Here is a 24,860-nt window from a genome sequence, read left to right as displayed (position 1 = left end):
CAAGAGAGAGATGAACAATGGTCTCAGGTGCAGTGGGAGGTTGCAGTGATATAGGAAAAACTTTTTCACTAGGAGGATGGTGAGCATGGAATGGGTTACCTAGGGAGGTGTGGAATCTCCTTCCTAAGTTTTTAAGGTCAGCGCTTGACAAAAGCCGGGCTGGGCATGAATAGTTGGGAATCTGGTCCTGCTTAATCGGTAGCAGTGGCTGGACTGATATTCTCTCCTGAGGTCCCTTCCAACCCTGAGATTCCTATGATACCCACACACCCCCACTACAACCACACACGGCCTCTGCCATTCAGACCTGGCTGCAGTTGGCATGCAGCATATAGAGGGATCTCGGAGCCCCACACACACCACTAACCGCTGAGGGCAACAAACTTCCAACGCCATGTGCTGGGAGCACAGACCAGAGAGGAATATGCACATGTCGCAATTCTCAAAGAATTAAAATAAGTGTAGCACAAGAAACAGCCAAGATAAAGGCATAATGACCAGTCAAGCAATACATACTGAGGACTTTGCAGGAAACACGGTTAATGCTTTGGGCAGTATAAACGAGGTGCAAGCTGCTTGCTCGCCTCTGGAGAAGATGAACTGGCCAAGACCAGCCAGGGCTACAGGAGGATTCCGAGAGAATCCATAGCGGCAACAGGGGCAGCCGCAGGAAGTGCAGTGCACCTCACAGCCCAATTTCCACAGCAACAAGTGTCCTCTGGCCCAATTCCACCATGCTAGATTGAAGGGGCGGAACTGTGCCGAGAGAGAAGAACCCTTCAGCTAAGAAACAGAAGCTGTAATAATTCAAAGATCAGTGACCAGCATTAAACTGAATTTGGAGAGCAAGAAGGCCCCATAGCGAGGGTAGTGAGGAAGAGACCACAAAGCGCAATTCCCCAGGGAACCTGACTTACAATGTGCGGCCCCCAGTTTAAGGAAGGGGATATAGCAAGCCTACCTCAGTGCCTTTGAGAATTGCTCGTGAGTTAAACCAGTTTAATCTGCAGACCACTCCGCTAATCTCACTCCGTTAGTCAATCTAAGTGCAATGGTGTAATAGCCAGATGACAGATGTGAATACTGGGACTAAGGAAACAGACCAAAAGGCTCTACTGCCGTAAGTGACTGGGAACTGTGGCTTACAGGGAAAGGTTTCAGGGTATAATCACCTGATACGGATGTGATGTTAAAACGCATAGCTACCACCCTGATGGGAGGAGATGTCCACAAATGAGGCTAACAGGTGTAAGTGTTGCTATGCGACGTTTATATTGGGCCCTAGTTGGTTAGAACAACTTCTATGAGATATGTCCCCACGAGCTTAAATGGGGCTTAGTGGAGAGGAAGCTAGGATCCTGTGGTAGTGTAAGGCATCTTGGTGGCCAGAAGTGTGGACAGTAGGTCCAGGCATGAAAAGACAGTAAGTCCAGATGGGCCTACCATGGTTCACAGAGTCAGACGAATTTAAAGCCAGAAGTGACCACTAGAACATCTAGTTGCGACTCTCCTGTATATCAAGGTCACCAAACACCACCTAGCAAAGGCACATTACCCAACAACTGAAATTGAGACCCACAGTCCTTAAGCCCACAGGAGACGAGAACGATCATAAATCATAAGAACTAAGAAGGGACCTCAACGAGGTCTTCTATGTCCATCCCTGCACTCATAGCAAGGACTAAGTATTATCTAAATAACAGGGTTTCAACGTCATTGCAGGGGTACCCCTTTGACAACAAAAATTACTACATGACCCAGGAGGGGGGGACCGAAGCCTGAAGCGCACCCAATGCCTGACCACCTTGGATGGGGGGGGGGGGGGGGGGGGACAAACCTAAGGGCTTCAGCCCCAGGCAGGGGCCTGTAACTGAGCCCCACCACCTAGCGCTGAACCGAAGCCCTCAGACTTTGGCTTTGAACCTCAGGGCGATGGGACTCCAGGCTTTGGCTTTAAGCCCCAGGCCTCCAGAAGTCTAAGCCAGCTGGTGATCCATTAAAGGGCTCCATGACCTCACGTTGGGTCCTGCACCCACATTTGATCCATTAAAATGGGCTCATGACCCACTTTGGGGTCCTGACCCACAGTTTGAGAACTCCTGATCTAGACCATCCCTGACAGGTGTTTGTCTAACCTGCTCTTAAGAATCTCCAGTGATGGAGATTCTACAACCTCTCTCAGCAATTTATTCCAGTGCTTAATCACCCTAACAGCTAGGAAGTTTTTCCTAATGTCCAGCCTAAACCTCCCTTCCTGCAGTTTAAGCCCATTGCTTCTTGTCCTACCCTCAGAGGTTAAGGAAAACAATTTTTTCCCCTCCTCCTTGTAACAATCTTTTATGTACTTGAAACTCTTACCATGTCCCCCCTCAGTCATAGTGGACCATAAGCTAAATATGAATGAAGAGTGGAACACTGTTGAAAAAAAAGTGAACATCATTCTGGGATGTATTAGGAGGAATGTTGGAAGCAAAACACGAGAAGTAATTCTTCTGCTCTACCGCGCTGATTAGGCCTCAGCTGCAGTATTGTGTCCAGTTCTGGACGCCACATTACAGGAAAGATGTGAACAAATTTCAGAAAGTCCAGAGAAGAGCAACAGAAATGATTAAAGGTCTAGAAAACATGATCTATGAGGGAAGATTGAAAAAATTGGGTTTGTTTAGTCTGGAGACGAGAAGACTGAGAGGGGACATGATAACAGTTTTCAAGCACATAGAAGGTTGTTATACGGAGGAGGGAGAAAAATTGTTTTCCTTAACTTCTGAGGATAGGACAAGAAGCAATGGGCTTAAATTGCAGCAAGGGTGGTTTAGGTTGAACATCAGGAAAAATGTCCTGTCAGAATGGTTAAGTGCTAAAATAAATTGCCTAGGAATCTCCATAATAGGAGATTTTTAAGAGAAGATTAGACAAACACCTGTCCAGATAATACTTAGTCTTGCCTTGAGTACAGCGGATTGGATTAGAAGAGCTCTTGAGGTCCCTTCCAGTCCTACGATTCTATGACTCTGTGTCCACTTTGCTAGTGACAAACTCACAAAATCTAAGGGAGGGTGTGAAACTGTTCTGTATTATGTTATGAAACCTATGCTGTAAGAATCTTGGAAGTGCCTGGAAAGAGAGCTACCAAGTGGGTGGGAAATCAGTTTTGGCTTCCATGAATAATAACTTTGGGTTGAACTTCCCAGGTCTCTCTCGAAGAGGAAAAAATGTGACAAAATGAGAATTTCTATACCATTTTATGAGCATATTGTTGGCATGCACTGTGCAGTGTTGTTGTAGCTGTGTTGCCCCAGGATATTAGAGAGACAAGGGGGGGTGAGGTAATGTCTTTTAATGGACCAGCTTCCATTGGTGAGAAAGACAAGCCATCAAGCTACACTTGCTAAACGAACGGTTCCACCTTGTATTTAGCTGTGACACTCTGAGCACCATTGCCAGAGCTGAAGAGCTGTGCGTAAGCTTGAAAGCGTGTCTCTTTCACCAACAGAAGTTGGGTCCAATAGAAGATACTCCCTCACCCCCCCTTGTCTCTCTATGTGGTGACTTACTGGACTAGGGATTGCTAGCCAGTGGGTGTTAAAGGGCTGAAAACCTGCTCTTGGGGCAGAGACGGAGACTTGACATATTTGTGTCACATGATTGTCTGGAGTGGGAGGAATGGATTGTTAAAGGACTGGCTGAAACCAACCGACATCAACAGAAGATCTGGAAAGACAAAGGGAGCCCCAGGGACTGAACAACTGACCCCTATTTATGGGAAACTGAAAAGAGACAGAGGGGAAGGGCCAACAAATGGATTCCATGCTCGCTTGGCTTTGTGGTGTGCTGGCTTGGACAGGCTGGACTATGTCTATGCAAACTTAGGGACTTTCCGACGCTGCGTTCCAGCTGACTAGCCCTGCTCTGTTTTGAAATACCTGCCTGGTGTCACTGCAAATAGCTGCGGAGGTGCACTTGTCCCTCGAGAGTGTACGAGTCTCTGACCCATAATCTATCTCAGGTGGACTCAATGGGGAGGAATCACAGTGTGAAACAGTAGTGCTGGAGCCCAGAAGCTCAGTTTAGGAGATGTGGAGGCCATGTGGCCTACCCTTAAGGAAGAGAAGGACTTGGGGGTCTGCAGGGGTTCTCCAAGGGACTGCTTAAAAACAGGGGCAGAGCACAGATCCTGGGGATCTGTGACAAAACAAAAAAGGCCTCTGAAGCCAATTTCATAGGTAGGTAGAATACTAGATGTGAAGGGCCAAATTTAATAGCAGGTGACAGGAACAAGGGGAAATAGTAGGGTTGTCAACAATGCAAGGACTACGCCTAGTAGAGAAACTGGAATGCATTAATGGCAGAAAGAAACCTGTACAGGAGATGTACCCACACATCTTCCCAGGGCCAGGACAGCTGTCAGGGGAGTTCAAAAGAAAACTGGTGCCATCAGTGACTCCCTTTGCTCTCACAGCCTCACACCACATCCCCACACCCTGCTAGCCAAAGTCAAAGAATTCATGAGAATGGAAGATATGGGGATTTCCCAGACAGAAGAACCCACTGACTGGTGCGCGAGAATGGTTGAAGTATCAAAAGCCCAATGACAAAATCCAGATTTGCATGTTACACAATAAAATAAACGTGTGCAGAGAAAGAAAAGACAAATGCTTTCTGCAGTTGACCAGACATCAGAGATTAATTTATCCCTGCAGCTGGTACTTCAGAAACAGATGCTCTCCAAAATCCACGAGGGACTCTATGGCATAAACAAGTACAAGGCTTTTACGAACAGGGGCTGCTAACAGGGAGTTTCGCAAGGGAGTTCTCCAGGTGAAGGAAGAGCAAATGAGTGAGGCAAATACAGCATATGGCGTAAGGTAATGTCTGCAGTGTGATGTGTGTTTGTGTTGGGGTTACTTGTTGTGTGCTGAGCTTGTGTTTGTCAGTCTGTTTGTTTGTTTTGGTTGTTGAAGGACCGTGTGCTGTAGCTGGCAGTTGGAGGACTGAGCTACAAAGGAAGGTTTGAAAGCTAAAGCCCTGGTATTGGCTGAGCCTAAACAGTGGGTGCATTCACTCAGGCCAGGGTTTATAAAGCCGCGCACCTAGCGACCAGGGAGCTTGTGACCAGGGGCTGCTAACAGGGATTTCGGCAAAGGAGTTTGGAAGGGGATGGGAAGGGATGAGGGTCCCTTGTCGTCCTATCTGTGTGACCCTTAAGTCCCTTGAAAACCTATAAACCAAACAACATCCAAATCCTTTCTCTTTAAAGAGAGCAGAGCGGACAAGGAGCTGCAGACAGGGGAGTTTGAGGGGTGTTTGACAGAAGGAGGCTGCGCTGGTTAGGAAGACTGCAACATGTGTGGCAGACTGCTTCTGTCTCCTCCCACCTGCGCCTGTAGCCAGACAGAGCACCAGAGCATGATGCTTCTACCCAGATTCTGGTGTGGTTTGCAAGAGTGTAACTTGCATTCCACTTACTGATATCCAGGTCGGGGGAGGCGGGGGATGGGGAGGGGGGACACCAATGTGAAGGTGCCTCTGTTGGACTTCTCTCAGGCAGAGGTGAGAGAGAGTAAGGGGATGCCAAGGCAGAAAGATGTGGTCAGGGCCCCAAAAAGAGGAACTAGAATTGGATAAAGGGAACCAGGAGATCTGTTAAGTTACAACAGCTGAGCCTGCTGTCGGGACTACAGAAAAGGTGCTAGAACGGTCAAACCGTAGACTTGACTGGCAAAGACAATAACAGGAAAAGCCATAGATGGAAATATAGCGGTTCTGCCATAGATGGAGAATTAATTGGTCAGCTTGCTTGTTATCAACATTATATTCCAAATAAGGCGAATAACATGTGTAACCAGAGTGCTACGTTTTGCAGTTTTAACCTTTATAAGCTTGGTAAAATTTGTAACATGTAGTGCAGCTTAACCCTTGCTAGGGTGACTCGCTGTCTCTTCCTGTGTGCACACTTGTATTCTGATATATCAATAAAGGTGCCTCAGGCTATCTGATTCAAATTCAATAGGGTGGTGGTCTTTTCCCCGACAGTACCTAACTGTCAGGGTAGTCAAACACTGGAATAAAGTGCCTAGGGAGGTTGTGGAATCTCCATCTTTGGAGATATTTAAGAGTAGGTTAGATAAATGTCTATCAGGGATGGTCTAGATGGTATTTGGTCCTGCCATGAGGGCAGGGGACTGGACTCGATGACCTCTCGAGGACCCTTCCAGTCCTAGAGAGTCTATGAAACTGGATGGTCTCTGAGAAGGCAAATTCAGACCTTGGTAGAAGGCTGTGAGATATGTAACAAGGAAAGAAAACAATCACCAGAGCCACTGCTCTCTACAAAGCTACATGACAGACCATGGCAGTGGGTAGCCACAGTTTTTCTGGAAAGGACACATACATTATTGTAGCAGATTGCCTCCCCAGATACATTGACTTGGCTATCCTCACACAGAGTTCATCAGCACAATCTTCCAGAAACTAGTCAATATCTGCAGGACAGGGAGTTTCTGAAATCCTCGTGTCTGATAATGGGCCTCAAATCACATCTGAAACATCCCTAGCATTTGCACAGGACTTTGATTTTGAACGTGGTACTAGTAGTCCACATTACCTCCAGAGCAACCGGGAGATGGAGAGGTCAGTGCAGATATTACAAAGACTTCTCTGCAAATATCAGTGGACCCACAGAAAGGACCCCTGGAATATCAGTCAACACTGTTTGCCTCTGGGCTATCTCCAGCAGAATTTCTGATGCAAAGACAGTGAAAGAGGCTTTTACCTGTGGCACTGACTCAGCTCAAACCTCACTGGCCCGACCTGAAGGAATTTTGAGAATGGGATCCTGAAATAAACATTCGGCAGCAGCAAAACTTGAATGTTTGGCACAGAACAAAAGCAGGGCCTGGACTGAGACAGATAAAATTTGGCTTAAGGGCTCGCAGACATTTGGAACTTGACAGAAACTCCCAGATCCTACCTAGAGAAGACTCCAAGAAGACTTCTCTGGAGAAATTGGCTCCATCTTCAATATTTCTCAACACAATACAGGATCAGGAACCTTCAGGTGCTCTGCCAGGACATGAGAGCCTCTCTTAAGGGAACTCCACACCCAAACTCAACAGAAATGAGAACACAGTCTGGATGCGTGACCACATCTCCTCCACGACTTGATTTTTAGAATACTGCTCAGGACTATTTAAATGCAATTGAAAAGGGGACATATTAGTGTAAACAGTTTTAAGGAATGTTCAGAGTATTTTGAATTGCTGCGTGAAAATACTCTGGTTATTAATTTAGGTTTTAATCTTTTACTATAAACAAAGGGAGCTGTGGAGTGGTTATAGAATTCCTGTTCTCCATGAAAACTATAGCAAAACTGAAAGTGCTGTATTTTTATGGTTTCTTGCTATATGACACACTCCAGCAGCATAGGAGAGACTACAATATTGACACAATAAAGAGGAAACAAACAATGCGAAAGGAGCAGACAGACCAAATGTACAACCTTAGAACAGTGCACAGCTCGACTGGAAGACCAAGGAACCTTTGGAGGGAAGGTAGGAAAAGCTGTACAAGATGTGGCAAGACACCAAGCCACAGCTGGCAACAACCAGCAAAAGAAGCAGATGCAGGAGATGCCACAAAATGAGACATTTTAGACATGTTGCAGTGGGCAGCTCAAAAAACATAGGAAGGAACTTCCTGGTAGAGTTCTCTGGATGTTGCGTATGTCTCCTCACACTACATCAACAAATGAGCCCCACACTCCCTACCTCAGGGAAAACCTCACCGCCAATTAATCAGATCTCCGCCCCCATACCCAAGGGGTGAACCTCACAGCCAACAAATAGGCCCCACCCCCCCAGGGCAAACCCCATAGCCAAGGAATGAGCTCCCCACCGGGCAAACCCTACAGCCAACGAATGAGCCTCCCCTTCCCCCGGCAAACCCCATAGCCAACGAATGACCCCCCCCCAGGGTAAACCCCATAGCCAGCGAATTAGCTCCACACTCCAGGGTAAACTTCTCAGCCAGCAACAAACCCTCTCTCACCTGCTCCAGGAAGATCATCTCTGCCAGCTTGTAATTCTTCTCCAGCATGGCTAGGCGGGCACGCACCTGGTAATAATCTGTGCCATCCCCACCCTATAAACACACACAAACATCTCAGACAAGCTGGGGGACGCAGCACTGGGCATGGTGCAAGGGAGGTGGCTGTGGGAGGCCAGCAACTGGCACCCTGTGAGGGAGGCAGCTGTAGGAAGGGTGCTCTGGCTGCTCTGTGAGGGAGGCAGCTGGTAGGGCACTCTGGGCACCTTGTGAGGGAGGCAGTTGGGGGGCACTCTAGGCACCCCATGAGGGATACAGCCAGGGGGCGCTTTGGGCACCCTGTGAGGGATGCAGTCGGGATGAGTGGAGCTGGGATGCCTGGGTGAAGGACAGTGTGAGCAATTCCCACATGACTCAGGGTCTCCAGAAACCCCTGCGAGGCCAGCGTGATCGGCTGCACACTCTCCATGCTGGGGAAAGTAGGCGTGGCGCGGCGCGGCGCGACACACACACACACCAGAAGTGAAGCTTGACTCACGTATTCCTTGGCCACCTGGTTGGCGATCTCATTGATTTCATGGAGGAATCGTGCCTTTGACACGTGGCCCAGTGCTGAGAAGCATCTGAGGAGAGCGAGGAGGGCACAGTCACCAGCAGCATGGGCTGCCAAGCAGATACTTGGGCTTTTATCTGCCCTCAGACCCAGAAGGCAAGGCCAGGGCTCAGAACACTGGGGCAGGTAGTCACAGCGAAGTAAGGCCAAGCCATAGCACTGACTGACTCCATAGGAGGGAGCTCGAGCCCCATGCTCTGCCTGTTTTCCACCCCCACAGAGCCATGAGCTCTGCTCCGCAGGAGGGAGCCCCAGCCATGTGCTCTGTCCATGCCCCACCCTCGTAGGGCTGTCAGCCCAGGGCAGGGGCCCCAGCCATCTGTTTGTATCCCCCACCCCAACAGAGCCATGAGCTCTGCTTCGCAGGAGCAAGACCCAGAAACATGCTCTGTCCACCTTGCAATCTGTAGCAGACCTATGCTACACGGGCATGTGTCCCCCACGTCTGCCCCAGGGCCAAGGATGGTAAGACTGAGCCAGCTCCTGGGATGGAGAACACTGCGCACTCCACTGCAGGAACTCTGGCCCACAAGTAACACTGAAAGGCACACAGTCCAGTTCTCCTTGGCCAGAACCTGGGCCATTGGAATCAGGCCTTTGGGGCATGAGGAACCTCCAGAAGGAAAGGTACCGGGTGGCAGGTTCCTCCCTGTACCTCTCAGCAATGTGCAGCTGCTTGGCCTCCAGGGCTAGTCTGCTTAGGGTCTTCCACATGGCTTCAGTCTCCGTGGACATTTCCAGTGTCTCCAAGAATGCAGCTGCCCTGGGGAGAGGAGGGTTTGCAGCACATTAGAGAAGAGGGAGGTGGGTTACCATGTGACCCTGCAGCACTGTGAGGCCCTGGGGCTGAGCAGCCTTTCAGCTGGGCCTGTCCTAGGAGTGTCTGACACTCTTTTCCACTTTGGAAAACCCTGACGGATTTTGTTCCACACAACCACCACCCTTTCTCCTGGCCACGGACAGGGCTCTGGCTGGTGCTACATGAACTGCTCAGTTCCTGCCCTGCATGTCACCCCAGAGGCCCACAGCCCACCCAGCCCTGCCACCCACTGTCTGGCTGTGTCTCCCTCATGCAGGAACAGGCTGTGGGCAGCCCAAGGAGCCCCACATGCTGTGCCTCTCTGGGGATCCGTTGAAAAGCATCACGGCTCCGTGGAGGGCAGTGACAGGGAAGCCTGAGGACGGCAAACCAGGGCTAGCCGTTTCTTATTGTTGCTTACAACAGCCACAGCCACATCTTGCTGTTACCCCTCTGGCTACAGCAGGGAAATCCTGTTCCCCATGAACTCCCAGTGACTTCACTGGGGCCAGCGTCTTCACTGGGGCCAGCGTCTCACACAGCGAGTCTCCGGGTGCTGAGAACTAGGCTGGCTCCTTTCGACCATTTGGCCAGAAGCACAAAGATGTGTCATGTTTTACCTCAGAAGCAGCTCAATACTCCACGCACCACCGCAAACCTACCTCCCACTGTGATGCAAACAGAGGAGCCAAGCTGCAGTTCCAGCCCCACAGAGCCCCACAGATGGGATCTGCATCCATGCACAGGCCCATGTGGACTCAAGAGGCTTTTGCAGAGCTCTGCATCTCTGAGGAGACCTGACATATGCACACAGCCTGGAACAGGCCCTCACACACACTGCTCAGAACCTGCATTCGTCCCTTTGCACAGGTTCAAGAACATAGGAACGATCATACTGAGTCAGACCACAGGTCCATCTAGCCCAGTATTCTGTCTTCCCACAGTGGCCAATGCCAGGTGCCCCAGAGGGAATGAACAGATCAGGTAATCACCAAGTGATCCATCTCATGTCCCCATTCCCAGCTTCTGGCAAACAGAGGCACCAGCCCTGCCCATCCTGGCTAATAGCCATGGATGGACCTATCCTCCATGAATTTATCTAATTCTTTTTGAAACCTGTTATAGACTTGGCCTTCACAACATCCTCTGGCAAAGAGTTCCACAGGTTGACTGTGCGTTGTGTGAAGAAATACTTCCTTTTTTTGTTTTAAACCTGCTGCTCATTAATTTAATTGAGAGACCCTGGTTCTTGTGTTATGAGAAGGAGTAAATAACACTTCCTTGTTCAATTTCTCCAAACCAGTCATGATTTTATAGACCGCTATCATATCCTCCCTTAGTTGTCTCACATCTATTAGCACACACTCATGCTCTGGCTGTGCTCTCATATTTGCACACATAACCTTGGACATCACACCTGGCTACTGCACTTCCTTCTGCTACTTAGACTGGGCTCAGGGGAGTTTGGGCAGATTCATTCTGTAAGCTGCCACACCGCTCACAGCTCCTGGCTCTGCTCCCCTTCAGCTCTCTGGGGATTTTCTCTCACTGTCTGCCCTGTGATGGATGGGACAGTGATCACCAGGGACCCTCTTCTTCCCTTGAACGAAGCTTGCACCACGTCTGGTGTCTGCCCTCAGACATCTCCCTCCAGCCCACACCGTTCTCTTCAGTGGCCAGTTGCCCTGTCCCCCATGAATTGCACCATCTGGGCCAGATGGCTCCCCCATGCCTGCTGTTCATTACAACACTTCCCTCACTTCCACCCACCCTTTAGCCTCCTTGTGGACTCGACTGCCCAGCGCACCCCGGGTCGCTGGCTGCCAGCACTCACCTGCTATAGTCCCCATCATCAATTGCTGTTCCAAACTCAATGAGCCCCTCATCCAGCATGTAGGACACCGTGTTCACCCCTTCTGCCACTATCACTTCAGTCTTCCCATTGCCCCGCTCCAGGTTCACGATATCCCCCTGAAAGAGCCCCAGACACCTCAGCACCTCCATTCTCAGCTCCCATTCCACCTTCCACTGTGCGTGGGGAGGGGGCTGGGGCACACTGGGACAGCTCTGCCACAGTTTCCTACAGGTAGATGAGCTCAGCAGAACTGACCCCCACCAGGCACTTGGGCTAACCCCACTGTCACAAGCAGAGCTAAGAGAAAGGCCATTTCTCCCAGTGAACTCCCGAATGTCACTCGTCCGCCTTCTGCTCTCTCCATCCCCTCCTACTCTACAGCTTTCAGGAGGGTCAGACCCCAGGCTTCCTCCTATTCCCTTTTCAAAGCACCACCCCATCTGTCCTCGTTGCATAAAATACTGATCTGCCCAGTGCCCTCTCAGAACCCCCACACATGACGGTGGGGAGCTCTGGGGGAAGGGAGCAAATTGGAATTTTACCTTCAGCGGGAACATGGTAACTCGCTCTGGGGCATCGTTGTTGTACCAAATGCAGAGGCTGTTTCTGTTCTGAGCCACCACCACATCACTGCCTGGGACCCACTGCACATAGGAGCAGTAGTTCAGGATCGTGGTCTTGGTGCTGCTCTGAATGTCATAAAGCTGCAACTAGATGAGGAAAGAGACAGAATCAGCAGGGCCTGTGATCCACCCCGGCGAGGACACCGACACCCTGCATCCAGCCACCTAGTGCTGTGACACAGCCGGATTTCATATGCTGAGCCAGGTCAGGCCTGCTCAGCACCTATATGGGAGATTTTCCAGGCACCGACATCTGCTGCGCAGACTGAGGTGAGTAGGTCAGGAGGGGGCGGTGCTCTCCCCTCGGGGCAGTACTGATCCCAAGGACCCAGTATGGTGCTAGGCTGTGCTGTGGGGCCACTCCCATAGAGAGCCCATTGTGATGATCTGGGGAACCTGTTTGTACAATTTAACAAATTCCATGTGAGATTATGAACTCCCTGTATGTATCTTTACCAAGCTGCACGCTCCAGTTTGAATATGCAGCCCTTATATATTGAGTATTAGCCCTTATTAAATCCAGGATCTTTATTAACATCTGTTAATTTTTAGGATCTAGCAAAGTTATGAATTTAAACTCCCAGGCTGGTCTGCTGAAAGTGCTGCGCAGGTTTCGTTTGAGGATGAAGACTTACCAGACAGTTGTAAAACACACTCCTAGCCTATCTGGTAATGATGGGTCTTCTCTTACCAGCCCTCAGCCTCAAAGGAAACCTGCACCAGACTTCCAAAAGATAAGCCTGGAAGCTTAAATTCTTAACTATGCTAGATACTAAAAATCATGGTTTTAATGAAGACATTGGATTTATGGTTTATTACAACAATCTGTAACCCACTAACACACACACATCCCTTTTGTCCTATGACCACAGCAGTGTTAACAGACCGCTTCACCTTGAGTGGTCTCTTATCATTCTAACTACTTATGCTAAACTCTCTGTTCCACTCTGCATCTAGTTGTGACACTGTCTGTGAGAGTCTTTCCCAGACCTGAAGAAGAGCTCTTTGCAGCTCGAAAGCTTGTTTCTCTCACCACTAGAAGCTGGTCCAATAAAAGGTATCACCTCATGTACCTTGTCTCTCTAATATCCTGGGACTGACGCAGCTACAACACTGCATTCAAGGTCTCAAAATGTAATTGCAAACAGGGATTCGTCACTGAGCGGGTGTGTTTCCAGTGGGGTCCCTCAGGGATCGGTTCTTGGCCCTATGTTATTTAACATTTTTATCAATGAACTGGAAGAAAACATAAAACCATCACTGATAAAGTTTGCAGAGGACACAAAAATTGAGGGAGAGGTAAATAATGAAAAGGACGGGTCACTGATTCACAGTGATCTGTTCCACTTGGTAAACAGGACGCAAGCAAACAGCATGCATTTCAATACAGCTAAATGTAAATGTATACCGTGACACTGACAGGCCAGGGGCCAGTGCATGCCAGGGTCTCCATGTCTGAACTAGACAATGACAGACATGGACTCTGTCGGCTCATTTGTGGGTTAATATTGATAAAACAGGTATTAGAATTACAAGAAAGTGAATGTTTGTGAGCTGCTGCTCCATAAATCTTATTGAGATATCTGTGCTCCACATTATAATGTAATATTTGAGCGGTTGTCCTGCAAACCTCTGTGGCTGTATGAATTATCACAGAGGAGAGGGACATTAATTCATGGGAAGAGCTGCTCTCTTCTACAGAAACAGTTATGCCCCTCCTGAAAGAGGAGACCCATGGATACCAGGCAGGATATGGGTGGATTTTACAGCTGGAAACTCCCTACATCTGGATTGAGGAATTGTCAACAAAAGGACTAAAGACTCCTATTTCTGTTCTGCTCTCCCTCCTGTGAAGATGAGGCTACGTCTACACTACAGGATAAATTCGAATTAGCTTAAACCTATTTTATAAAACAGATATTATAAAGTCGATTGTGCGCGTCCACACTAGGCACATTAATTCGGTGGTGTGCGTCCATGGTCCGAGGCTAGCGTCGATTTCTGGAGCAGTGCACTGTGGGTAGCTACTGTAAAATAATGAGGCCAATAACGTCGATTTGTGTCCACACTAACCCTAATCCGATATAGTAATATCGATTTTAGCGTTACTCCTCATTTTGTAGGAGTACAGAAATCGATTTGAAGAGCCCTTTAAATCGATATAAAGAGCAGTGTAGTGTGGACAGGTGCAGCGTTAAATCGATTTAACGCTGTTAAAATCGGTTTAACAGCGTAGTGTAGACCAGACCCAAATCATGACAGTGGACTCCTCCCAAGTCCCATCAATTGAGTTTGAAGCTCAGAGCACATGGCAGGAGAGGGATAAAAACCTCTGCTACTTGGTCTGAGGGGCAGGTGGAGCGGGGGGAAGCAAGGTGTTTCTAGACATAAGCAAGAAATCCCCAGCTGCTTAGCCTGGGCTAGCCCCTAAAGATCAAATAGAACTTGCTGATTACAGAAGCCTGTATTACCTTTTCATACCTAAGACTGTAACTCATTCATGTGTCTGTGTTTGCTTGCTTTAATTTGGTAAATAACTCTCCGATTTCCTTTTCCTATTTAATACATCTTCATGTAGTTTATTATAAGGCTACAAGTGTTGTCTTTGTTGTGAGATCTAGGATGACTGGTCCTTTGGGATCAGAAGTAACCTGATTATTGCTGTGATTTGTGGTGTAAGGGACCATCTATCACAGGGATACGCTCACCTGGGTGGCAAGAAAGACTGGAGAACCCAAAGGGACTGTCTGTGACTCTGTATTAAGGCTACCAAAGTGCCTGAGGAATTTGCACTTGGTGCAGGTGGTTGGTGAAATCTATGTTTAGAACTCACAACCAGTTAATGGTCTGCCCTGAGGTTGCTTTTGCACTACCATTGGAAGCTATATGTAGGCCATACATACTTACAGGATGGGGGATCTATCCTGGGAAGCAGTGACTGAAAAAGATTTGGCGGTCCTGGGGGATAATCTGCTGAACACAAGCTCCCAGTGTGATGCCGTGGCCAAAAGAACTAATGCCATCCGGAGAGAGATAAATAGGGGAATCTTGAGCAGGAACAGAGAGGTATATTAGGCACTTATGTGACTGTTGCTGGAATACTGTGTCCAGTTCCAATGCTCACAATTCAAGAAGGATGTTGATAAATTGGAGAGAAGTCAGAGAAGGATTAGAAAAGCTGCCTTATAGTGACAGACTCACGGAGCTCAATCTATTTAGCTTAGCAAAGAAAAGGTTAAGGGATGACTTGATCCCAATCTATAATATCTACACAGATTCATAGAAATGTAGCCTGGAAGGGACCTTGAGACATCATCAATCCAGCCCCTGCACCGTGGCAGGACCAGTAACCCTAGACCAACCCTGACAGCTGTTTGTCGAACATGTTTTCTAAAATTTTCAATGACGTGAATTCCACAACCTTCCTTGGAAGCCTATTTCATCGCTTAACTACCCTGAGAGTTAGAAAGTTTTTCCTAACGTCTAGCGTAAATCGTCCTTGCTGCAGACTAATGACCATTATGTCTTGTCCTGCTTTCTGTGGAAATGGAAAACTGATCGCCGTCCTTTTCAACAGCTCTGAGCATAGCTGAAGACTGTAATCACCTCCCTCTCCCGTTCTTTTCTCAAGACGAAACACTCCCAGTTTTTGTAACCTTTCCTCCTAGGTCAGGTTTTCTAAACTTTTTATCAGTTTTGTTGCTGTCCTCTACTAGCCTCTCTCCAATTTGTCGATATCTTTCTTTAAGCATGGCCTGCAGAACTGGACGTGGTGTTCCAGCTGAGGCCTCAACAGAGCTGAGTAGAGCACGACAATTCATTCCCATCTCTTACATACAAGACTCCTGTTAATACATCCCAGAATATTAGCCTTTTCCACAGCTGCATCACATTATTGATTCATATTCAATTTGTGATTCACAAGAATCCCCAGAGCCTTTTCAGCAGTACGACCACCTAGCCAGTTATTCCCAGGTTTGTAGCTGTGCTTTTGATTTTTTCCTTCCTAAATGAAGTACTTTACCCTTGTCTTTTTTGAATTTCATCTTGTTGATTTCAGACCAATTCTCCAATATGTCAAGGTCATTTTGAATTCTAAACCTGTCCTTCAAAGGGTTTGAAACCCCTCCCAGTGTGGTGTCATCTGCAAGTTTCATAAGCGTACTCTTCACTCCATTATCCAAGTTAATGAAAATATCTATAGTATCGGACACAGAGTTGACCCCTGCAAGACACTACATGGGGAACAAATATTTAATAATGGTTGGTCAATCTAGCAGAGCAAAGCACAACACAATCCAACTACTGGAAGTTGACGCTAGACAAATTCAGACTGGAACTTGGACACACATTTTTAATGGTGAGAGTAATTAACGATTGGAACAATTTACCAAGGGTCGTGATGCATTCTCCATCAGTGGCAATTTTAAAATCCATCTTAGATGTTTTTCAAAAAAAATCTGCTCTAGGAATTATTTTGGGAAAGTTCTCTGGCCTGTGTGAGACAGGGGATACGACTGGGTGATCCCAGTGGTTCCTTCTGGCCTGAGAATCTATAATCTGTGAAACTCGGAGGTTCCTCCCGGGAAAGGTGAGCTGCAGTGTAAAGCACTGTGTTCCTGATGGTTGTTGTTTTCTATAAGATCTGTGTATTTCTTGTGTGATTATGTAAACAGCAACGGTGCTACAATCCTGTGCAAAGTGTCTGTGTGTTTCATGTGTTGCAGCTATCACGCGCCCATGAAGAGGTAAACCGTGGGCCCAGAACACCCCCCGGCTGGAGATCGGGGAAAGGATGCATGTAAGCTATGGGCAAGCCAAAGGAGTCAGTACTGATTCCAGGGGCTGAGCAGTGTGGTAGCAGCTCTCCGGAGAGGTGCCAGACAGGGGCTGAGCTCTCAGAATGTGACTAGAGGCCCCAAAGCAGTGGGAGTGCTTCGATGCTGTGCAGTGTCCAGAGGATTAAAACACCTGGGACTGAGCAGCTGGATCCCCTCATGGCAAGTGTCCAAGAGGAGACACCAGATTAGAGCGGTGACACCCACCTTCCCCGCTCCTGGGCATGCCCAGCTCACGCCCCGTACCCTGGGCATGCCTGTTTCCCATCTCACCCTCATCTTCTTGTCCCTGAAGAGAAGCTTGTGGCCTGTCTCATTCAGCTCCAGCCAGTCAATCTTGCTATCATGGCTGATGGTGCCAATGTTGTAGCCACCAACAAGATCCACTGGGAAAGGGAAAGAAGAGAGGCTCAGTATGAGAATGTTCTGTCAAGCCAAGAGGTGAATGGCAGGGCAGAGCTGCAGAAGCCTTGCTGCAAAGAAGGCACTCAGTCTGTGGGCAGGAGAAGGATGGAGAGGGATTATTTAGGGTGGTATAAGGGGGACACAACTCAGAGCAAGGGGATGACACTGAGAAAGGGACATGTAAGCTGCATATCAGGATAAGTCCCCTGACAGCGAGCTGTGTCAAGCAGGGACTCTTCTCCCAAGGATGGAAGCCCATCCGTCTCTTGCGACATGTAAACTAGTACCAGACAGAACACTAATAAATTCCCAGGCAAAGAGCATTGTTAAACAAAATGAGAGGTTCCAAACTGCTCTCTGTGATCAGTGTGTGCTAGAAAATCTCTCTCTCCTCCTCCTCGGAACACACCAACATTTCAGTAAAGTGGGAAATTACTTACCTTATAGTAACTGATGATCTTTGAGATGTCTTGTCTATACGTCTTCCACTCATGGGCATTATGCACTCCCTAGCGCCACAGGTAGGACATTTTCTTCTTACCAGCAGTCCCCCGTTGGTCTGCACACACTCACACAATCCATCCCACCCAGGCATAAAGGCGTGAGGTGGACCAACTGCCAATAAGTTCATTCACCGGCCAAAATCTTGAAGGCCTTCATATAGTGGGGAAGGAGGATGGGTCATGGAATACATACAGACAACACACATTGAAGAACATCAGTTACTGTAAGTAAGTAACCTCTTTTTCTTAACTGAGTGGTTGTCTATATGTCTTCCACTCACAGAGACTGAAAAGCAACTGACAAATGGAGGTGGGTACACAAGTGTTACCTAAAGACAGATCTAAGGAACAAAGTTGTAACAAAGGTTACATTGTCTCTAGTTGCCCGTCCAGCTACCTAACGTTTCATGAGAGTATGAATAGAAGCCCACGTGGCTACCTTAGGAACTCCTAAAACTGAGACATTACTAAAAGAAGCTATGGAATCATCTCAGGCTCTTGTAGAATGGGCCCTAATTACTAACGATAGCACAGTTTAATACATCTTGAAATCCAACTTCAAAGTATTTGAGAGGAAATTGGTTTATCTTTAATTCCCTCGGCATATGCCAAATAATATGGAAGAACAACTAAAAAAAAAAAGTTCTGTTCAGATAAAAGGTGAAATAAAGCTCTAGCTACAGCTAAAGAATGCAGAGTCCTTTCCATTTTATCAGCATCAGGTTTGGGACAAAGTATTGGTAAATTAACTGCCTGGTTAACATGAAATTCGGACACAATCTTAGGTAGGAAACTTGGATGAAGGCTTAATGAAACTTTACCTCTATGAAATATCATACAGGGAGGACCTGACATCAAAGCATTAATTTCACTCATGCTATATGCAAACGTACTGTTTCCATGGATGGAAGGTTTAACGGAGGGGTAGCTAAATGTCTTAAATCGAGTTTTCATTAAACTAGACAATAAAATATTCCGATCTCTAGGGATCCTTCATAGGTGGAAATACTTTAACTAGACCCTAAAGGAATCTTTTAGAAATAGGATGAAAAAATATATTAAAACCAACCATCTTCTTAGAATGATAAGCAGATATTGAGCATAAGAATGGCCATACTGGGTCAGACTAAAGCTCTACCTAGCCCAATATCCTGTTTTCGGACAGTGGCCAGTACCAGATGCTTCAGAGGGAATGAACAGAACAGGGCATTTTCGAGTGATTCATCCCCTGTGGGAGGTATTGCTAACACAGAGAAGGACTGGGATATCATACAGGAAGAATTGGATGACCTTGTAAACTGGAGTAATAGTAATAGGATGAAATTTAATAGTGACAACTGCAAAGTCACGCATTTAGGGATTAATAACAAGAATTTTAGTTATAAATTGGGGACGCATCAGCTGGAAGCAACAGAGGAGGAGAAGGACCTCGGAGTATTGGTTGATCACAGGATGACTATGAGCTGCCAATGTGATATGGCCGTTAAAAAAGCTAATGCGGTTTTAGGATGCATCAGGCGAGGTATTTCCAGCAAAGATAAGGAGGTGTTAGTACCGCGTTATATAAGGCACTGGTGAGACCTCATCTGGAATACTGTGTGCAGTTCTGGTCTCCATGTTTAAGAGGATGAATTCAAACTGGAACAGGTTCAGAGATGGCTACTAGGATGAGCTGAGGAATGAAAAACCTGTCTTATGAAAAGTATCAAGAGGGAGTAGCCGTGTTAGTCTGGATCTGTAAAAGCAGCAGAGAATCCTGTGGCACCTTGTAGACTAACAAGACATTTTGAGCGTAGAGCTTTCGTGGGTGAATACCCACTTCGTCAGTGCGCAGGTAGTGGAAATTTCCAGGGGTAGGTATATATATGCTACAAGCAAGCTAGAAGATAACGAGGTTAGTTCAGTCAGGGAGGATGGGGCCCTGTTCTAGCAGTAGAGGTGTGAATGTTACCAATTTACAGAACACTTTCTCCTCCTTGGTTTTCACACCTCTACTGCTAGAACAGGGCCCATCCTCCCTGACTGAACTACCTCGTTATCTCTAGCTTGCTTGCTAGCATACTATATACCTACCCCTGGAAATTTCCACTACCTGCGTCTGACGAAGTGGGCATTCACCCACGAAAGCTCACGCTCCAAAACGTCTGTTAGTCTATAAGGTGCCACAGGATTCTCTGCTGTCTTATGAAAGGAGGACTCAAAGACTTGGCTTGTTTAGCCTAACCAAAAGAGAGGTTGAGGGGGGATAGCTTGCCTTTATAAATATATCAGAGGGATTAATATTAGGGAGGGAGAGGAATTATTTAACTTAGTACCAATGTAGACACAAGAACAAATGGGTATAAACTGGACACTAGAAGTTTAGACTTGAATATTAGACGAAGGTTTCTAACCATTAGAGGAGTGAAGTTCTGGAACAGCCTTCCAAGGGAGTAGTGGGGGCAAAAGACATATCTGGCTTTAAGACTAAGCTTGATAAGTTTATGGAGGGGATGGTATGATGGGATAGCCTAAATTTGGGCAATTAATTTAGCAATAAGATCTTTGATTATCAGCAGGTAAGTATGCCCAGTGGTCCTGTGATGGGATGTTAGAATGGGTTGGGATCCGAGTTACTAGAGACATTCTTTCCTGGTGCTGGCTGGTGAGTCTTGCCAACCTGCTCAGGGGTTTAACTGATTGCCAATTTGGGGTCGGGAATGAATTTTCCTCCAGGGCAGATTGGCAGAGGCCCTGGAGGTTTTTCGCCTTCCTCTGCAGCATGAGGCACGGGTCACTTGCTGGAGGATTCTCTGCAGCTTGAGGTCTTTAAACCACAATTTGAGGACTTCAATAACTCAAGACATAGGTTAGAGGTTTGTTACAGGAGTGGGTGGGTGAGATTCTGTGGCCTGCATTGTGCAGGAGGTCAGACTAGATGATCATAATAGTCCCTTCTGACCTTAAAGTCTATGAGTTTAGTTCCCGCTTCTGGCAGTTGGAGGTTTAGGGACATCCAAAACATGGGGTTGCATCCATGACCATCTTGGCTAAAGAAGAGCTCTGTGTATGCCCAAAAGCTTGTCTCTTTCACCAGAAGAAGTGGGTCCAACAAAAGATATAACCTCATCCACCTTGCCTATCATCTTGGCTAATAGCTACTGATGGACCTATTCTCTATGAACTTACCTAATTCTTTTTTGAACCCAGTTACACTTTTGGCCCTCACAACATCCCCTGGAAACAAGATCCACAATTTGACTGTGTGTTGTGTGAAGAAGAACTTCCTTTTGTTTATTTTAAACCTGCTGCTTATTAATTTCACTGGGTGACCCCTGGTTCTTGTATAACACTTCCCTATTCACTTCCTCCACACCATTCATGATTTATAGACCTCTATCATATGCCTGCTCAGGCATTTCATTTCTAAGATGAACGGTTCCAGTCTTTTTAAATCTTTCATCATATGGAAGCTGCTCCATAACCCTAATCATTGTTGTTGCCGTTCTCTGCACCTTTTCAAATTCTAACATATCTTTTTTGGAGAGGGGTGACCAGAAGTGCACATGGTTTTCAAAGTGTAGTATAGAATGGATTTATATAATGGCATTATGATATTTTCTGTTGTCTTATTGATCCCTTTCCTAACAATTCCTGTTATTTTATTTGACTGCCACCGCACAGTGAGCAAATGTTTTGAGAGAACTATCCGCTGATGGCTATAAAATCAATTCCTTGAGTGGCAACAGCTAATTTAGATCCCAACTTTTTGCATGTATAGTTGGAATTATTTCCTCCAGGGTGTACTACTTGGGATTTATCAACACTGAATTTCAGCTGCCACTTTCTTGCCCAGTCTCCCAGTTTAGTGAGATCCCTTTGTAACTCTTCACAGTCTGCTTTGTTTACTATCTTGAGTAATTTTGTATCTAAAAATTTTGCTACCTCACCTTTCACCCCCTTTTCCAGATCATTTATGAATGCGTTCAACAGCACTAGTTCCAGTACAGATCCTTGGGGGACCCTGCTATTTATCTCTCTTCACAGCGAAAACTGACCGTTTAGTCCTACTTTGTTTCCTATCTTTTAACCAGTTATAGATCCATGAAAAGACCTTTCTGCTTATCCCACGGCAGCTTACTTTGCTTAGGAGCCATTGGTGAGAGACCTAGTCAAACGCTTTCTGGTTTGTGAAGTATAAATTCTCAGTGTCTTTAAGGTAGCTCCTGAAGCCTTCACAGCGTGGAAGGAGTCAGTCTTGAAACTGAATAAACCTGTTCCCTCAAAATGTATCCTGAACTTCACACGGGAAACCAGAGGACTGAACCATGAAGCTCTTCTCATGACTAATGCTGTAGCACCTGAACAGATGCCTGTGTTAGCTGCATCTCCAGCTGTCTGTAAAGCTGTTCTGCAAAGTCCTTCATAAATAACATTCCACATTTCACATTGAGATTTCTGAAGCTACTTGATTTAAAGATTTAAACATCTGATTGACAACAGACATAATCATATCTAGATAGGAGAGCCCTATAGTTAGAAATCCTCACTGGGAGCACTGATTTCTGTGCTATGAGCTTGTCCAGAATACTTTGCTGTAAGATTGCTGCTTTGTGCGCTCTCGAGCAGCAGTGAATTGTGTGACAGACGGGTATAAAACACCTCTAAGTCTTTAGTGGGAACTTGGTATTCCATATCAGCTCTCTCAATCATCATTGGCATCAACATGAGGTTTGAGCTGGTTGCAGTAACCCCTCATTTATGGACATGGCTATTCTGTCATGCAGCAGCGTGGAAAATAACTAAAATCTTATTCACCCACGAAAGCTTATGCATCAATACTTCTGTTAGTCTATAAGGTGCCACAGGACTCTTTGTCACTTTTTAAAAACCTTATGAGAGTTCTTATCTGTCAGATCAGAATTGAAAACCTGCTACCGCTACGACCATAAGTGGTACAACCTGTATTGGTCAACGCTGAGTGCTGGGCAGCGGTTAATTGACCCAGAAATCTCAGGAAGTGCCAACAGCTGTTGCCGGACAAGCGCCTGAGGAGAGTAGCGGAATCCCTGATGGAGGAAATGCCATCAAAAGGCAGATGAGCAAATTCACTGTGTTTCCGCAAGGGCATCCATGTAGAACAGACTGGGCCCTTCAGCTGAGGCTACTAACCAGTCTAGAAATGGAGCACAGAAAGGCAGGCAAATGGAAGATCTCCTCTGCACTGGCAACTCCTGCAGCACAGCTGGTTCCAAATGTATTGACTCCTGTCCTTCCTTTGGCCCAAACCAGTGAAACTGAGAGGGGGACGCTGACATATGGGCAAAGGAGCGCCTCCATATCAACTGTTCAGGCTATTGCAGCAACATCACATGGAGAGGACACTCCATCCTTGCTTGCAGCATGGACAAAACACAGAAGATGGCAGTTACGGGTTATAAGCTCTCACTTGATTGGTGGGAGGAATCCCTGCGTTCCACTGGTCAGCCATTGCCCGCCACAAAGCCAGACAGCCCCCAGACAGTTAGTGCTGACCCACGACGGTCTGTCCACCTCCCGGGGTGCATGGAGCTAGACCAAAAGTTGAAAGGCAGATAGAAATCTTGCACCTGGCAAAAATAAGGAACCAAGAACTTTCTGCCTTGGAAGCTGGAATATCGGGACCATATGTTCGGTATTAACCAATGATGACAACCTACAATACACAAGCAGCACACAGCAGTCAGCTTTGATAGACTGTGAACTGCATAAAGTTAACGTTGACATTGCAGCACTCATGGAAATGAGACTTGCAGATGCTGGTTCTGTGCAAGAGGCCAATTACACCTTTTTTGGCAAGGTAAAAGCAGTGAAGAAAACTGCGTGGTGTCAGTTTTGCTATGAGAAACAAGTGGGTAAAGCTCCTAGAAACACCCATTGGGAAGTCAGGGCACATCATCTCACTTAAACTTCAGACAACCACGGGCTCTGTGAACATCATTAGTGCTTATGCACCAACACTCAGATCTAGTCCTGAGGAGGATATATTTAACGAGTGATCAAAAGAATACCATCAACTGAGCAACTTTTCCTCCTCGGTTACTTCAATGAGAGAGTTGCACAGACAACAACTCATGGCCAAATTGCCACTCACAGTGAGACCCTTTTCTCTCTTTCTCCTGGAGATCCTGGATGTCAGTCTGTGTGGCTTCCTGAGCAAACATCCTGGCCTGCTGCCATTCTGTCCACGAAGTCCCGGCATGCCCTGGCATTGCCATCAATGCCATCCTGCCCAGTGGTAAAGCAGAGGGGACACTGATAGGCACTGTGCCCCTGGTTCCACTGATGAGCGACTTGGAAGCCACATCAAGCAGAACTTGTGTTCCCAGAAACGCAGACATGGAGGCCAAGGGATCCCTGCAGGAACTTTTGCCTTCTTAAGCCAAGAAGTAGACCCAAGTCTATTGTCCGCTCTGCTCTCTAAAGAGACTAGTGACACAGGGGCCAAATCCCCCAGGTGCACGATACCCACATGGAGGAAAACCAAGGATAACCCTGAGATTTAAAGAGCTCAGTCTGTTTAGTTTAGCAAAAAGAAGACTGAAAGGTGACTTGAATTAGTGTCTAAGGACCTTCCTGGGGAGAAAATACTGATACTGAAGGGCTCTTTAGTCCAGTGGAGAAAGGCAGAACACGAACCAATGGCTGGAAACTGAAGTCAGACAAATGTAAATTAGAAATAAGGCACAATATTTTATCATTGTGGTTGATTAATCATCGGAGCAAACTACCAAGGGATGTGGTGGATTATTCATCTATTGAAATTTTCGAATCCAGACTGGCTGCCTTTCTGGAAGATGCTTTAGCCAAACACAAAAGTTACTAGGCTCAATACAGGGGTAAATGGGTGAAAAATCAGCTACCTGTGATACACAGAAGATCAGACTAGATGATCAAATGGTTCCCTCTGGCCTTTAAAAATCTATTAAAACCGCTCCTCATGAAAGTTTCATCCCAGCCCCAACTGTTAGAGACACCCTGAAGCAGAGGGTTTTATCGCCCTGCCAACATTAATGTTACTTGCTTTATCTTTGGATATTCTTGTTATCCAGATAAAATCCATATGCGGAGTGCATTTACACAAGGACAACCCCTTTCTGTCTGGGCTTTAGCCTCAGGATTTGGCACCGAGGGAGGCTTAGGGGTCATGCTACTCACGCCTG

The 24,860-nt window shown here is 46.9% G+C and overlaps 1 protein-coding gene across 2 annotated transcripts in view; it reads right to left on the bottom strand.

Annotated features, from left to right (window-relative positions):
* The window catches only part of IFT172 (intraflagellar transport 172), a 139,298-nt gene that overhangs the window by 66,017 nt on the left and 48,421 nt on the right, over positions 1-24,860 (bottom strand). For both annotated transcript variants that reach the window (XM_075063516.1, XM_075063515.1), the window contains exons 15-20: positions 17,045-17,157; positions 11,853-12,020; positions 11,290-11,426; positions 9,312-9,419; positions 8,582-8,666; positions 8,047-8,139 (exon numbers count right to left, since the gene is read on the bottom strand). In XM_075063516.1, the coding sequence (XP_074919617.1) occupies positions 8,047-8,139; positions 8,582-8,666; positions 9,312-9,419; positions 11,290-11,426; positions 11,853-12,020; positions 17,045-17,157 (704 nt within the window). The remainder of the gene's footprint in view (positions 1-8,046; positions 8,140-8,581; positions 8,667-9,311; positions 9,420-11,289; positions 11,427-11,852; positions 12,021-17,044; positions 17,158-24,860) is intronic.

Source organism: Chelonoidis abingdonii, chromosome 3 (genome assembly GCF_003597395.2).
Source record: "Chelonoidis abingdonii isolate Lonesome George chromosome 3, CheloAbing_2.0, whole genome shotgun sequence".
NCBI lineage: Eukaryota > Metazoa > Chordata > Testudines > Testudinidae > Chelonoidis > Chelonoidis abingdonii.
This window is presented reverse-complemented; position numbering and strand designations above follow the sequence as displayed.